The sequence below is a fragment of the Oncorhynchus nerka genome, unplaced genomic scaffold (assembly GCF_034236695.1).
Source record: "Oncorhynchus nerka isolate Pitt River unplaced genomic scaffold, Oner_Uvic_2.0 unplaced_scaffold_1399, whole genome shotgun sequence".
Taxonomy (NCBI): Eukaryota; Metazoa; Chordata; class Actinopteri; order Salmoniformes; family Salmonidae; genus Oncorhynchus; species Oncorhynchus nerka.
The window spans coordinates 1-16182 of NW_027039914.1; the positions used below are offsets into that span (position 1 = coordinate 1).

A 16182-nucleotide genomic window follows, 5' to 3' on the forward strand; every position below is an offset into this window, starting at 1 on the left:
TGATGTTTGGCAATTTTTGTTAATAGTAATAAACCATACAATTCGGAGAACACATTTGTTATAAAATAATATTTTTATTAGTGTTGCTATGTTATATAAAGTATTATAAACTGGGTGCTTCGAGCCCTGATTGCTGATTGGCTGACAGCCGTGGTATATCAGACCGTATGTATACCAAAGGTATGACAAAACATTTATTTTTACTGTGCTAATTATGTTGGTAACCAGTTTGTAACAGCAATAAAGCGTCTCAGGGTTTGTGATATATGGCCAATATACCACGGCTACAGGCTGTGTTCTATCTTCTTCTTTTATTTATTTAAATGTTTTAATTATTTTTTACTTCAGTTTATTTTAGTAAATATTTCCTTAGCACTTATTTTTCTTAAAAAGGCATTGTTGGTTAAGGGCTTGTAAGTAAGCATTTCACTGTAAGTCTTTATACCTGTTGGATTTGGCGCATGTGACAAATAACATTTGATTTATCCAGGCACTCTGCGTTGGGTCATGCATTAAGAACAGCCCTCAGCCGTGGTATATTATGGCCATATACCACACACCCTCGGGCCTTATTACTTAATCATAAAATGTGTGGTTTGCATCACTTAACAACCCATGTTAAATATAAGCAACATGAATTTTAAGTGGCTATACTATACGTCTCTGGACATCTAATGAGCATTTCGCATTGAACTCACCTTTTTGACCACAGACTGTTTCGGAGGAGCAGAACTGCCTTGTTGACAATCTGCAAAGGCGTGCAATTTAGAATGATGATTTCTGGTCTGGTAATTACAAAGATCGGCCACTAGATGGTGACAAAACTGTTTATTTCTAGGATCTCGTCTAAGATTAAAAAAAATTAAAAATCATGTTTTGATCGGCTACAGGCACGATAGACCTGCACCAGAGGCTCCTCTGTCCTCCACTCATTACCTGTATTAATGGCACCTGTTTGGCACGATAGACCTGCACCAGAGGCTCCTCTGTCCTCCACTCATTACCTGTATTAATGGCACCTGTTTGGCACGATAGACCTGCACCAGAGGCTCCTCTGTCCTCCACTCGTTACCTGTATTAATGGCACCTGTTTGAACTTGTTATCAGTATAAAAGTTCACAACCTCAAACAGTCACACTCCAAACTCCTCTATGGCCAAGACCAAAGAGCTGTCAAAGGACACGAGAAACAAAATTGTAGACCTGCACCAGGCTGGGAAGACTGAATCTGCAATAGGTAAGCAGCTTGGTTTGAAGAAATCAACTGTGGGAGCAATTATTAGGAAATGGAAGACATACAAGACCACTGATAATCTCCTCGATCTGGGACTCCATGCAAGATCTCACCCCGTGGGGTCAAAATGATCACAAGAACGGTGAGCAAAAATCCCAGAACCACACGGGGGGACCTAGTGAATGACCTGCAGAGAGCTGGGACCAAAGTAACCAAGCCTACCATCAGTAACACACTACGCCGCAAGGGACTCAAATCCTGCAGTGCCAGACGTGTCCCCTGCTTAAGCCAGTACATGTCCAGGCCCGTCTGAAGTTTGCTAGAGAGCATTTGGATGATCCAGAAGAAGATTGGGAGAATGTCATATGGTCAGATGAAATCAAAATATAACTTTTTGGTAAAAACTCAACTCGTCGTGTTTGGAGGAGAAAGAATGCTGAGTTGCATCCAAAGAACATAATACCTACTGTGAAGCATGGGGGTGGAAACATCATGCTTTGGGGCTGTTTTTCTGCAAAGGGACCAGGACGACTGATCCGTGTAAAGGAAAGAATGAATGGGGCCATGTATCGTGAGATTTTGAGTGAAAACCTCCTTCCATCAGCAAGGGCATTGAAGATGAAACGTGGCTGGGTCTTTCAGTATGACAATGATCCCAAACACACCGCCCGGGCAACGAAGGAGTGGCTTCGTAAGAAGCATTTCAAGGTCCTGGAGTGGCCTAGCCAGTCTCCAGATCTCAACCCCATAGAAAATCTTTGGAGGGAGTTGAAAGTCAGTGTTGCCCAGCAACAGCCCCAAAACATCACTGCTCTAGAGGAGATCTGCATGGAGGAATGGGCCAAAATACCAGCAACAGGGTTTGAAAACCTTGTGAAGACTTACAGAAAACGTTTGGCCTCTGTCATTGCCAATAAAGGGTATATAAAAGTTATTGAGATAAACTTTTGTTATTGACCAAATACTTATTTTCCACCATAATTTGCAAATAAATTCATTAAAAATCCTTACAATGTGATTTTCTGGATTTTTTTTTCTCATTTTGTCTGTCTATAGTTGAAGTGTACCTATGATTAAAATTACAGGCCTCTGTCATCTTTTTAAGTGGGAGAACTTGCACAATTGGTGGCTGACTAAATACTTTTTTGCCCCACTGTATATATACACACACACACATGCTGTCATCAAGGCAAAGGGTGGCTACTTTGAAGAATCTAGAATATGTTTTCATTTGTTTAACGCTTTTTAGTTTTTTTGGTTAAGTGTGGGTAGTCAGTACCAAGGGTAGTCAGTACCAAGGGTAGTCAGTACCCAGGGTAGTCAGTACCCAGGGTAGTCAGTACCAAGGGTAGTCAGTACCAAGGGTAGTCAGTACCCAGGGTAGTCAGTACCAAGGGTAGTCAGTACCAAGGGTAGTCAGTACCCAGGGTAGTCAGTACCAAGGGTAGTCAGTACCAAGGGTAGTCAGTACCCAGGGTAGTCAGTACCAAGGGTAGTCAGTACCCAGGGTAGTCAGTACCCAGGGTAGTCAGTACCAAGGGTAGTCAGTACCAAGGGTAGTCAGTACCAAGGGTAGTCAGTACCAAGGGTAGTCAGTACCCAGGGTAGTCAGTACCAAGGGTAGTCAGTACCCAGGGTAGTCAGTACCAAGGGTAGTCAGTACCAGGGTAGTCAGTACCAAGGGTAGTCAGTACCCAGGGTAGTCAGTACCAGGGTAGTCAGTACCAAGGGTAGTCAGTACCCAGGGTAGTCAGTACCCAGGGTAGTCAGTACCAAGGGTAGTCAGTACCAGGGTAGTCAGGGTAGTCAGTACCCAGGGTAGTCAGTACCAAGGGTAGTCAGTACCCAGGGTAGTCAGTACCAAGGGTAGTCAGTACCCAGGGTAGTCAGTACCAAGGGTAGTCAGTACCAAGGGTAGTCAGTACCCAGGGTAGTCAGTACCAAGGGTAGTCAGTACCAAGGGTAGTCAGTACCAATGCCAAGGGTAGTCAGTACCAAGGGTAGTCAGTACCAAGGGTAGTCAGTACCAAGGGTAGTCAGTAGCAAGGGTAGTCAGTACCAAGGGTAGTCAGTACCAAGGGTAGTCAGTACCCAGGGTAGTCAGTACCAAGGGTAGTCAGTACCAAGGGTAGTCAGTACCAAGGGTAGTCAGTACCAAGGGTAGTCAGTACCCAGGGTAGTCAGTACCAAGGGTAGTCAGTACCAAGGGTAGTCAGTACCAAGGGTAGTCAGTACCCAGGGTAGTCAGTACCAAGGGTAGTCAGTACCAAGGGTAGTCAGTACCCAGGGTAGTCAGTACCAAGGGTAGTCAGTACCCAGGGTAGTCAGTACCAAGGGTAGTCAGTACCAATGCCAAGGGTAGTCAGTACCAAGGGTAGTTAGTACCAAGGGTAGTCAGTACCAAGGGTAGTCAGTACCAAGGGTAGTCAGTACCCAGGGTAGTCAGTACCCAGGGTAGTCAGTACCAAGGGTAGTCAGTACCAAGGGTAGTCAGTACCCAGGGTAGTCAGTACCAAGGGTAGTCAGTACCCAGGGTAGTCAGTACCCAGGGTAGTCAGTACCAAGGGTAGTCAGTACCCAGGGTAGTCAGTACCCAGGGTAGTCAGTACCAAGGGTAGTCAGTACCAAGGGTAGTCAGTACCAATGCCAAGGATTGTCTGTACCAAGGTCAAGGGTAGTCAGTACCAAGGGTAGTCAGTACCCAGGGTAGTCAGTACCCAGGGTAGTCAGTACCAAGGGTAGTCAGTACCAAGGGTAGTCAGTACCAATGCCAAGGGTAGTCAGTACCAAGGGTAGTCAGTTCCCAGGGTAGTCAGTACCAAGGGTAGTCAGTACCCAGGGTAGTCAGTACCAAGGGTAATAGGTGCCAAGGCCAAGGGTAGTCAGTACCAAGGGTAGTCAGTACCAATGCCAAGGGTAATAGGTGCCAAGGCCAAGGGTAGTCAGTACCAAGGGTAGTTAGTACCAATGCCAAGGGTAGTCAGTACCAAGGATAGTCAGTACCAATGCCATGGGTGTTAGGTGCCAAGGCCAAGGGTAGTCAGTACCAAGGGTAGTTAGTACCAATGCCTAGGGTAGTCAGTAGCAAGGATAGTCAGTACCAATGCCAAGGGTAATAAGTGCCAAGGCCAAGGGTAGTCAGTACCAAGGATAGTCAGTACCAATGCCAAGGGTAATAGGTGCCAAGGCCAAGGGTAGTCAGTACCAAGGGTAGTTAGTACCAAGGCCAAGGGTAGTCAGTAAAGGCCAAGGGTAGTCAGTAACAAGGGTAGTCAGTACCAATGCCAAGGATTGTCTGTACCAAGGTCAAGGGTAGTCAGTACCAAGGGTAGTCAGTACCAAGGCCAAGAGTAGTCAGTACCAAGGGTAGTCAGTACCAAGGGTAGTCAGTACCAAGGCCAAGGGTAACAAGTGCCAAGGCCAAGGATTGTCAGTACCAAGGCCAAGGGTAGTCAAGGCCAAGGGTAGTCAGTACCAAGGGTAGTCAGTACCAAGTCCAAGCTTAGTCAGTAGCAAGGCCAAGGGTAGTCAGTACCACGGGTAGCCAGTACCAAGTCCAAGCTTAGTCAGTACCAAGGGCAAGGGTAGTCAGTACCAAGGCCAAGGGTAGTCAGTACCAATGGTAGTCAGTACCAAGGCCAAGGGTAGTCAGTACCAAGGGTTGTCAGTTCCAAGGGTAGTCAGTACCAAGAGTAGTCAGTACCAAGGGTAGTCAGTACCAAGGGTAGCCAGTACAAAGTGTAGTCAGTACCAAGGCCAAGGGTGTTCATGTCCCAAATGGCACACTATTCCCTACATACTACTTTTAACCAGAGCTTTAACTTTGTCTGTTTCATGCCTCACTCTGCCTCTCCTCTCCCAGCAGCAGTAGTCCTGTTGTTTCTGATGGATAGAAACTCTGTGTGTGTGTGTTTGTATTTCCCTTCTGATAAGAAACTCTCCCTTCCTCTGAGTAAACACATACCACTCAGAGTCGGGGGGAGCTGGATGAGTGAAAAAGAAGGAAGGGGTAGAGAGTGAGCTTGAAAAAGTTAGAGGAGAGAGGGCAGAGGGATTGGGGGAGAGAGGGAGAGAGGGATGTAGGGAGGGGGAGGGCAGATGGAATGAGGGAGGGATGTAGAGAGGAAGGGAGAGAGGGCAGATGGAGGGAGGGAGGGCAGAGGGAGATAGAGAGAGCGAAGAGAGGGAGATAGAGAGGGCGAAGAGAGGGAGATAGAGAGGGAGATAGAGAGGGCAGGGGGAGGGAGAGGTACATCTGAGAATCTGACTGAACACTACTTGAATGCACCATTAACAGAGACATTATAAACTCCTGGAATATAAATCCCAAACAGCACCATATTCCCGATGTGGTGCAAGGCCACTGGTCAAACGTAGTGCACTATATAGGGAATAGTGTGCCATTTGGGACAAGTATAAGAGGAGGAGGAGGGCTGACATTACAGAGAGGTAGTTCAGGAATGTTGTGTGTGTTCAGATCTAATCAACTTCCTCAGTTCTGTTTAGCTCTCTGGCACACAAATATCATACCGCCCAATAATGATACCCTCCCCTGTTATTGTAATGGTGAGAGGTTAGCATGTTTTGGGGGTATATGATTTAAAATGCTACCCTCCCCTGTTATTGTAATGGTAAGAGGTTAGCATGTCTTGGAGGTATATGATATAAAATGCTAACCTCCCCTGTTATTGTAATGGTGAGAGGTTAGCATGTTTTGGAGGCATATGATTTAAAATGCTAACCTCCCCTGTTATTGTAATGGTGAGAGGTTAGCATGTTTTGGAGGCATATGATTTAAAATGCTAACCTCCCCTGTTATTGTAATGGTGAGAGATAAGCATGTCTTGGAGGTATGATATAAAATGCTAACCTCCCCTGTTATTGTAATGGTGAGAGATTAGCATGTCTTGGAGGCATATGATTTCAAATGCTAACCTCCCCTGTTATTGTAATGGTGAGAGATAAGCATGTCTTGGAGGTATGATATAAAATGCTAACCTCCCCTGTTATTGTAATGGTGAGAGATTAGCATGTCTTGGAGGCATATGATTTAAAATGCTAACCTCCCCTGTTATTGTAATGGTGAGAGATAAGCATGTCTTGGATAGGATAAAGTAATCCTTCTCCCCCCCCCCCTTAAAAGACCTAGATGCACTATTGTAAAGTGGCTGTTCCACTGGATGTCATAAGGTGAAAGCACCAATTTGTAAGTCGCTCTGGATAAGAGCGTCTGCTAAATGACTTAAATGTAAATGTAAATGTAGGTATGATATAAAATGCTAACCTCCCCTGTTATTGTAATGGTGAGAGATTAGCATGTCTTGGAGGCATATGATTTAAAATGCTAACCTCCCCTGTTATTGTAATGGTAAGAGGTTAGCATGTTTTGGTGGCATATGATTTAAAATGCTAACCTCCCCTGTTATTGTAATGGTGAGAGATTAGCATGTCTTGGAGGCATATGATTTAAAATGCTAACCTCCCCTGTTATTGTAATGGTAAGAGGTTAGCATGTTTTGGAGGCATATGATTTAAAATGCTAACCTCCCCTGTTATTGTAATGAGAGATTAATGTCTTGGAGGGATTTAAAATGCTAACCTCCCTGTTATTGTAATGGTAAGAGGTTAGCATGTTTTGGTGGCATATGATTTAAAATGCTAACCTCCCTGTTATTGTAATGGTGAGAGATTAGCATGTCTTGGAGGCATATGATTTAAAATGCTAACCTCCCCTGTTATTGTAATGGTAAGAGGTTAGCATGTTTTGGAGGCATATGATTTAAAATGCTAACCTCCCCTGTTATTGTAATGGTGAGAGATTAGCATGTCTTGGAGGCATATGATTTAAAATGCTAACCTCCCCTGTTATTGTAATGGTAAGAGGTTAGCATGTTTTGGAGGCATATGATTTAAAATGCTAACCTCCCCTGTTATTGTAATGGTGAGAGATTAGCATGTCTTGGAGGCATATGATTTAAAATGCTAACCTCCCCTGTTATTGTAATGGTAAGAGGTTAGCATGTTTTGGAGGCATATGATTTAAAATGCTAACCTCCCCTGTTATTGTAATGGTGAGAGATTAGCATGTATTGGAGGCATATGATTTAAAATGCTAACCTCCCCTGTTATTGTAATGGTGAGAGGTTAGCATGTATCGGGGGTATATGATATGAAATGCTAACCTCCCCTGTTATTGTAATGGTGAGAGATTAGCATGTCTTGGAGGTATATGATATGAAATGCTAACATCCCCTGTTATTGTAATGGTGAGAGGTTAGCATGTCTTGGAGGCATATGAATTAAAATGCTAACCTCCCCTGTTATTGTAATGGTGAGAGGTTAGCATGTCTTGGAGGTATATGATATGAAATGCTAACCTCCCCTGTAATGGTGAGAGATTAGCATGTCTTGGAGGTATATGATATGAAATGCTAACCTCCCCTGTAATGGTGAGAGATTAGCATGTCTTGGAGGTATATGATATGAAATGCTAACCTCCCCTGTTATTGTAATGGTAAGAGGTTAGCATGTCTTGGAGGTATATGATATGAAATGCTAACCTCCCCTGTTATTGTAATGGTGAGAGGTTAGCATGTCTTGGGAGTATGATATTTTCTCACTCTCCACAATCATGGTACCGTCCACATGAATATAGACATGTTTAGAAACATATTATATTCTTATTTACAATAAAAGAGACTCTAAAGTGACACCACACACTATTTACCACTGATTTCTATTGGGTCCAACATCATCTGAAACAACCAAAACAAACAGCAAATGTATCCAACAAGATTGTAGAGTCATAAGCTTTATGTGATCATCTGGTGCTCGGAATATGGGCCCAAATACTTACTACTTTAATACACATAGAATATGGGCCCAAATACTTACTACTTTAATACACATAGAGGTGAATTTGTCCCAATACTTTTGGTCCCATAAAATGGGGGATACTTTGTAAAAAAAAAAAAAAAAGTGCTATAATTTCTAAACGGTTCACCAAATTAAAGCTGACAGTTTGCAGTTTAACCTCGTAGTCGTTGTATAATTTCAAATCAAAAGTTGCTGTAATTTCTAAATGTTTCTAAACATATGTCACTGTCCCAATACGTTTTGTACACAAACACTGAGTGCACAAAACAACTAAACATACGTCACTGTCCCAATACGTTTTGTACACAAACACTGAGTGCACAAAACATTATGAACACCTGCTCTTTCCATGACATTGACTGACCAGGTGAAATCTATGATCCCTTATTGATGTCACTTGTTAAATCCACTTCAATCAGTGTAGATGAAGGGAGGGGGGGGGGGGCAGGATAAAGCAGGATGTTTAAAGCCTTGAGATATTAGAGACATGGATTGTGTATGTGTGCCATTCAGAGGGTGAATGGGTAAATCTATTTAAGTGGCTTTTGAACAGGGTATGTTAGTAGGAGCCAGACACACCGGTTCATGTCAAGAACTGCAATGCTGCTGGGTTTTGGTAAACTCAGTGTAGAACTCTGGTTAAAAAAACACAGAAACTAAAGTCATTTGGGTAAGTAACCTGCTCCCTTTCAATAGAATGGGCTCATCAGATGAGACACTGTGTGTGTTTGTGGTGAGAGTGAGAGACACCTGGTGGCACAGAGAATAAATCAAGACAGTTTTCTATTTCTAATACACCATTATATACTACTGTCCTTATTTGGGTCTCTCTCTCCCCCATCTCCCTCTCTCTCCCCCATCTCCCTCTCTCTCTCCCATCTCCCTCTCTCTCTCCCATCTCCCTCATCTCCCCCTCTCTATCTCCCTCTCTCTCTCCCATCTCCCTCTCTCTCCCGCATCTCCCTCTCCATTTCTCTCTCTGTCTTTCACTCACCTCTCTGTAGCCTGTAATGTCACACAGAAATAGGGGAGGAACAGAACAACATTTTTCTTGAGCTTTTTAGGAAATTCCAAACCAATGACACCGACAGGAACCTACTACACCCCACCCCACCCCACCCCCCATCCTCCCCACCCCCATCCTCTCCCCCTCATTGAGAGAGGTAGAGAGAGAGAGAGAGAGAGACAGACAGAGAGGAGGAGGAGGAGCAGGGTGGATCGTTGGGGAGTTTCCAGTCAAAAAGATTCAGCTCGCCTAACAGAATACAGTGTCCTTCACTGAGGGACGCTCAGGGATTATTACGGGGAATGGAGATTGTAATACTTGTTTCATTATTGTCTCTGTATTGTGACGTCACCGGTAAGTTAGACTTCTGGTCTAGTACAATGTTGTGATACAGGTGTGATACAGGTGCTTGGTAAGTTAGACTTCTGGTCTAGTACAATGTTGTGATACAGGTGCTTGGTAAATTAGACTTCTGATCTAGTACAACGTTGTGATACAGGTGCTTGGTAAGTTAGACTTCTGTTCTAGTACAATGTTGTGATACAGGTGCTTGGTAAATTACATTCTACTGAGATTACATCGGGAATTGTTCTAAGATGGTCGTACCATTGATCATTTAACTATTTGATTTTAGGATTCCTGTTAGTATCCCCCCAAAAATATTTAAAAGGGAATATATATTTAGCTTTGACACATATTTAACCCCATTTTTTTGGGGGGCAATGTATTTATTATTACCTGAGAGTTTCCCGTTTCCATTGTGATGTCATATTAGTTTGTTTACCAAAAGGTTCGGACGCCACAGACGGAAGTTGGCACATCGGCGGTACCGACTTCAGACGAGTCCCGTGGGGTTTGTGATGGTCGTAGAGCAGAACGGGGAACACATTCATATTCGTGAGAGTCTCATCGTTACACTGTAGCTCTGCCACTTTCCACAGCAGATACAGAATGACGACAAAAGGCGGATGCAGTTGACTGAGACGCAGCCCACACAAAAAAAAAAACGCTTCAACAGACATATTTTGATCGGGAATTTATTACTACATCAATTAGATTGAGGCAATCGACTCCTAATAGCTTAGGTGTTTTTCTGTTTCGTTTTTATATTTTAGTACTTTATTTATTTAATATGAAGTATTTTGAAATTGATAAATTGATCAATAGGAAAGCCTGTGTGTTTCGTGGTACTTATTAGGGCAGAGTGAAATAGTATTTGGAGTCCAAAGATTCTGTGTGGATCTGGCTGTAGGCCAGTGTATCTGTGTGTGTGTGTGTTTGGCGTCACAGAGCACAATGGCAGGAAGAGGAGGGTCCAGATGTTGTCTGTGTTGCCATAGTGATAACTAGAGGTCATTCGAAGCATGGGGTCTGCTAGTACGGGAGATGTACTGTGTGTGTGTGTGTGTGTGTGTGTGTGTGTGGCAACTTCTGGGTTATGGAGTGTAGCATGTAGTTGATTAACATACAGATAGATAAACATTAGACAATAATATCGTCCTGTTTGGTTTGAACAATAAAATCAACAATAACAGAACAATAAAGTTTTCACTTGTCCTTGGTCTTCCAGATGCTGAGTGCCTGGTGATCAGTCCTGCCAGGCTGGTGGTGAAGTATGGAGACCCAGCCTCCTCTAACTGCAGCTCAGATACCCCTGTAGAGATGGGCTGGGAAGCCACCCAGGGAGGAGTTGGTCTAACAGACAACAAGGTGAAGATCCTAAACTGGAAGGCGGACCGGTAAGAGAGGCAGACACAGCTGAGACTTTTAAAACTTGTAAAAAACAACAACACCTTTTTAGTTTGACTTTAATGTTATTTAGCTTCGATGGTCTTTAATGAGGTTTTACTGTTATTTTATAAATTTATTCATCGCTTGTATTGCCTTCTGTTTTTTTTTTTTTCATTGATTTATTTTAAATACACTTTAAATATTTCATTTGTTTTGACAGTGTGACTGACTGGAAGATCAAACCTTCATGCTTCACAGAAGGAGGCCAGTGTCAGAAACAGCTGGACATCACAGTTTATAGTGAGTGACATCTCTCTCTTATCTTCTCTGGTGTTTCTGAATGTATTCTTAGTGTGGCTCTGCACTGTTAATCACTGTGTGTTTCCCTTCCTCCACAGAGCTTCCAGACAGAGTCTCCATCAGCTACAGGAAGTCCCCTGATCCGATGGTTGAGGGGCATCAGTACCTGCTGCAGTGTCTTGTCCAGAACATCGCTCCTATTGGGAGACTCAGGGTGACCTTCTACAAAGTCAGTGCCACTGGTGAACAGACAGAATTAGACACACAACATAAATCCAAGGACAACATCAAGACACCAGAGAATGGGACCTACACCCTGGACTTCACCCCTGGTAGAGATGATGACGGGGCCCAGTTGTTGTGTTCAGCCATGTTGGATCTGGGACCAGAGGGACCCCAACCTCCTCCTGTAATGGACTCAAACCGCCTCAACATCAACGTGCACTGTGAGTCCTTCTGGTTCTCTGTCTACACACATTTAGTACAACAGTTAGTTAGACACCAGACGAGTCATGACGTTGACGGATGTTGTTTTCATTTTCTCTCATTAATCAACTTGTTTAATCTCTTTCATCCCCAGACAAGCCTCAGATCACTAGTCCTGGATGTTTCTCCATGAGCATCACGGAGGGCGACACCCTATCACTTAACTGTAGTGCAAATGGTAACCCTGCCCCCTCGTACAATTGGTTGCTCTCCCATGCCGACCCCAACACCATGGAAGAGAGATCCGTAGTGACCATCACCAACATAGCCAAGTCTCACTCTGGAGATTACACCTGCATCGCCAGAAACCTCCTGGGAAACAGCACCTGTACTGTTAACGTGGAGGTCACAGGTGAGACAGATGGTTGATTGGTTGGATGGATAATTGGTTGGATGGTTCATTGAATGATTGGTTGGTTGGTTGGATGGATGATTGGTTGGATGGTTGATTGGTTGGGTGGTTCATTGAATGATTGGTTGGTTGGTGGGATAGATGATTGGTTGGATGGTTGATTGGTTGGATGGTTGATTGGTTGGATGGATCATTGACTGATTGGTTGGTTGGATGGATGATTGGTTGGATGGTTGATTGGTTGGGTGGTTCATTGACTGATTGGTTGGTTGCGTGGAAAGTATTCAGACCCCTTGACTTTTTCTAAATTGTGTCACTTTACAGCCATATTCTAAAATTGATTCAATTGTTTCCCCCACCTCATAAATCTACCCAGAATACCCCATAATGACAAAGTAAAAACAGGTTTAGACATTTTTGCAAATTTATAATAAATACAAAATGTTATCACATTTACGTAAGTATTCAGAACCTTTACTCAGTACTTTGTCGGAGCACCTTTGGCAGCGATTACAGCCCCGAGTCTTCTTGGGTATGACTCTACAAGCTTGGCACACCTGTATTTATTCTTGGGTATGACTCTACAAGCTTGGCACACCTGTATTTATTCTTGGGTATGACTCTACAAGCTTGGCACACCTGTATTTATTCTTGGGTATGACTCTACAAGCTTGGCACACCTGTATTTATTCTTGGGTATGACTCTACAAGCTTGGCACACCTGTATTTATTCTTGGGTATGACTCTTCAAGCTTGGCACACCTGTATTTATTCTTGGGTATGACTCTACAAGCTTGGCACACCTGTATTTATTCTTGGGTATGACTCTACAAGCTTGGCACACCTGTATTTATTCTTGGGTATGACTCTACAAGCTTGGCACACCTGTATTTATTCTTGGGTATGACTCTACAAGCTTGGCACACCTGTATTTATTCTTGGGTATGACTCTTCAAGCTTGGCACACCTGTATTTATTCTTGGGTATGACTCTACAAGCTTGGCACACCTGTATTTATTCTTGGGTATGACTCTACAAGCTTGGCACACCTGTATTTATTCTTGGGTATGACTCTACAAGCTTGGCACACCTGTATTTATTCTTGGGTATGACTCTACAAGCTTGGCACACCTGTATTTATTCTTGGATATGACTCTACAAGCTTGGCACACCTGTATTTATTCTTGGGTAATGATTCTACAAGCTTGGCACACCTGTATTTGGGCTCCCGAGTGGTGCAGCGGTCTAAGGCACAGCATCTCAGTGCAAAAAGCGTCACTACAGTCTCTCTGGTTCAAATTGTTAGGCTATAAATCTCAGAGTGAAAAACTCAACGAACATGTATGAAAGTTCAACCAAGTTTTTTCCGCCCAGAGGGTCAATACATCTGCATTCAGACAACACGTGTTTACAGGGCCTGATTGGTGGAGTGCTGCAGAGATGGTTGTCCTTCTGGAAGGTTCTCCCACATCTCCACAGAGGAATTCTTGGGCTTTTTCAGAGTGACCATCGGGTTCTTGGTTACCTCCCCAACCAAGGCCCTTCTCCCCTGATTGCTCAGTTTGGCCGGGCTACCAGCTCTTGGAAGAGTCTTGGTGGTTCCAAATTCTTCCATTTAGGAATGATGGAGGTCACTGTGTTCTTGGGGACCTTCAATGCTACAGATATTCTTTGGTACCCTTCCCCAGATCTGTGCCTCAACGCAATCCTGTCTCGGCGCTCAATGGACAATTCCTTCGACCTCGTGGCTTGGTTTTTGCTCTGACATTCACTGTCAACTGTGGAACCTTATATAGACAGGTGTGTGCCTTTCCAAATCATGTCCAATCAATTGAATTTACCACAGGAGGACTCCAATCAGTTGTAGAAACGTCTCAAGGATGATCAATGGAAACAGGATGCACCTGAGTTCAATTTCGAGTCTCATAGCAAAGTGTCCAAATACTTATGTAAATAAGGTATCTGTTTTTCATTTTTAATAAGTATTAAAAAAAATATTTAAACTGTTTTCGCTTTGTCATTATGGGGTATTGTGATGTCATTATGGGGTATTGTGATGTCATTATGGGGTATTGTGATGTCATTATGGGGTATTGTGATGTCATTATGGGGTATTGTGTGTAGATTGATGAGGGTATTTTTTTTTATTGAATCCATTTTAGAATACGGCTGTAACATAACAATGTAACACCAAAATATATCATAACAAAATGTGGAAAAGTCAAGGGATCTGAATACTTCCTGAATTCACTGCATCTCCCTTCCTCTCCTCCTCCTCCTCCTCTCTGCCCCATCTGCATCTCCCTTACTCTCCTCCTCCTCCTCTCCTCCCCTCTGCATCTCCCTTCCTCTCCTCCTCTCCCTCTCCTCCCATCTGCCTCTCCCTCTCTTCTCCCTCTACTCTCCTGCCCTCTAGTGGACTACCTGCCCATCTTTGCAGGGCTGGCTGCAGCTGTGGTGGTGATCCTCTTGGTGATCTCCTGTTTCATCTACTCCTCTTACTATAAACACAGGCGCATGGGCCACTACCAGCTGAAAGACATGTTGCCACAACGACACAAGAACAAACACGTGGTGCAACACAACGGAATGGACCAGTCCTTTATGTAGAGGAGGGGTTGGGGTCAGAGCATGTGAGCCGAGTTGAGCGGTTAGAAATCCTGATGAGTGGGTGTGGCTCTCCACGTCCTTTCCTACCGCTCCCTCACAGAAAAAAAACACCGCTCCAAAATCACTCCATTCATTTATATCACAATTTAAATCACAATTGAATCTATTTTTTTGACTACCTGGACCTACCAATTGTTTAAGTATTGAAACCAAACAATATGGATCTGAATGAAATGTATTTGAATAAACATGAAATGATGAACATGATTTAAAAAAAATGGTAATTGTAAACTTTATTTAACTTGTCAAGTCAGTTAAGAACACATTCTTACTACAAACCCGGATGACGCTGGGCCAATTGTGCGCAATCACTGCCGGTTGTGATACAGCCTGGAATCGAACCAGGTCTGTAGTGACGCTTCTATCACTGAGATGCAGTGCCTTTAGACCGGACCTAATTTCATAATAGGCTACATGTCATATTAAACAGCATATAAACACTAAGTTGGTCAGGAGCCTGAGAAGGAACCAAAATGAATTATTTAGGTTAGATTATTTCAATTGTTTCCAGGCTCTAGCCTACAAAGAAATACATTGTGAAGCATTTACCAGTGCAACACAGTAGCCTGGTAGGGACCAGAGTATGTGAGCGATGCTGCAACGGAGCAGAACGTGCTCAATTTGACTGGATCGTGGAGCGAGATTCCCAAATGCTGAGAGGTCTTCTCGGTCTTCTCCAATTTCGCTCCAGAAGCTTCACTTCAGCTGAGGGCGCGCCCGGCCCAGCATGCATTTGTAGTCTACGTGTGTGCTGCTCCTTTCTTTAGCTACTGTCATGGAGTTCACAAAATATTTTTTAGGCGAGGGTTGTCACTACCAAAGCCAAAGGTGGTCACTACCAAAGCCGAGGGTTGTCAATACCAAAGCCGAGGGTTGTCAGTACCAAAGCCGAGGGTTGTCACTACCAAAGCCAAAGGTGGTCACTACCAAAGGCGAGGGTTGTCAATACCAAAGCCAAGGGTTGTCAGTACCAAAGGCGAGGGTTGTCACTACCAAAGCCAAAGGTGGTCACTACCAAAGGCGAGGGTTGTCAATACCAAAGCCAAAGGTGGTCACTACCAAAGCCGAGGGTTGTCAATACCAAAGCCAAGGGTTGTCAATACCAAAGCCGAGGGTTGTCACTACCAAATCTGAGGTTTGTCAATACCAAAGCCGAGGGTTGTCAATACCAAAGCCGAGGGTGGTCACTACCAAAGGCCAAGGTTATTCAATACTCAGTAGCAAGGGTAGTCAGTACCAAGGGTTGTAAATTACCAAATGGCTCCCTATTCCCTACATACTACTTTTAACCAGAGCTTTAACTTTGTCTGTTTCATGCCTCACTCTGCCTCTCCTCTCCCAGCAGCAGCAGTCCTGTTGTTTCTGATGGATAGAAACTCTGTGTGTGTGTGTGTTTGTATTTCCCTTCTGATAAGAAACCATCTAGCACATTGGGGGAGATGAAACAATGGTGCATCATTCATTTTCAATGAAGGGAAGTGAAATGGGCAGGGGACTTGAAATGATGGTGAAGCTAGCGACATGAGGG

The 16182-nt window shown here is 43.7% G+C and overlaps 1 protein-coding gene across 2 annotated transcripts; it reads left to right on the forward strand.

The window, feature by feature from the left end:
- The first annotated feature begins 9331 nt into the window (after positions 1–9331).
- Positions 9332–14861, forward strand: LOC115127626 (vascular cell adhesion protein 1-like). 2 transcript variants are annotated; one of them, XM_065015504.1, is made up of 6 exons: positions 9332–9469; positions 10686–10854; positions 11067–11146; positions 11245–11592; positions 11727–11984; positions 14401–14861. In XM_065015504.1, exons 1-6 carry the CDS (start codon positions 9418–9420, stop codon positions 14592–14594), a joined length of 1101 nt encoding a protein of 366 aa, XP_064871576.1. In that variant the 5' UTR covers positions 9332–9417; the 3' UTR covers positions 14595–14861. The 2 variants fall into 2 exon arrangements, with proteins under 2 accessions (XP_064871576.1, XP_064871577.1); XM_065015505.1 differs by lacking the exon at positions 14401–14861 and adding an exon at positions 13399–13992.
- Positions 14862–16182: the final 1321 nt, after the last annotated feature.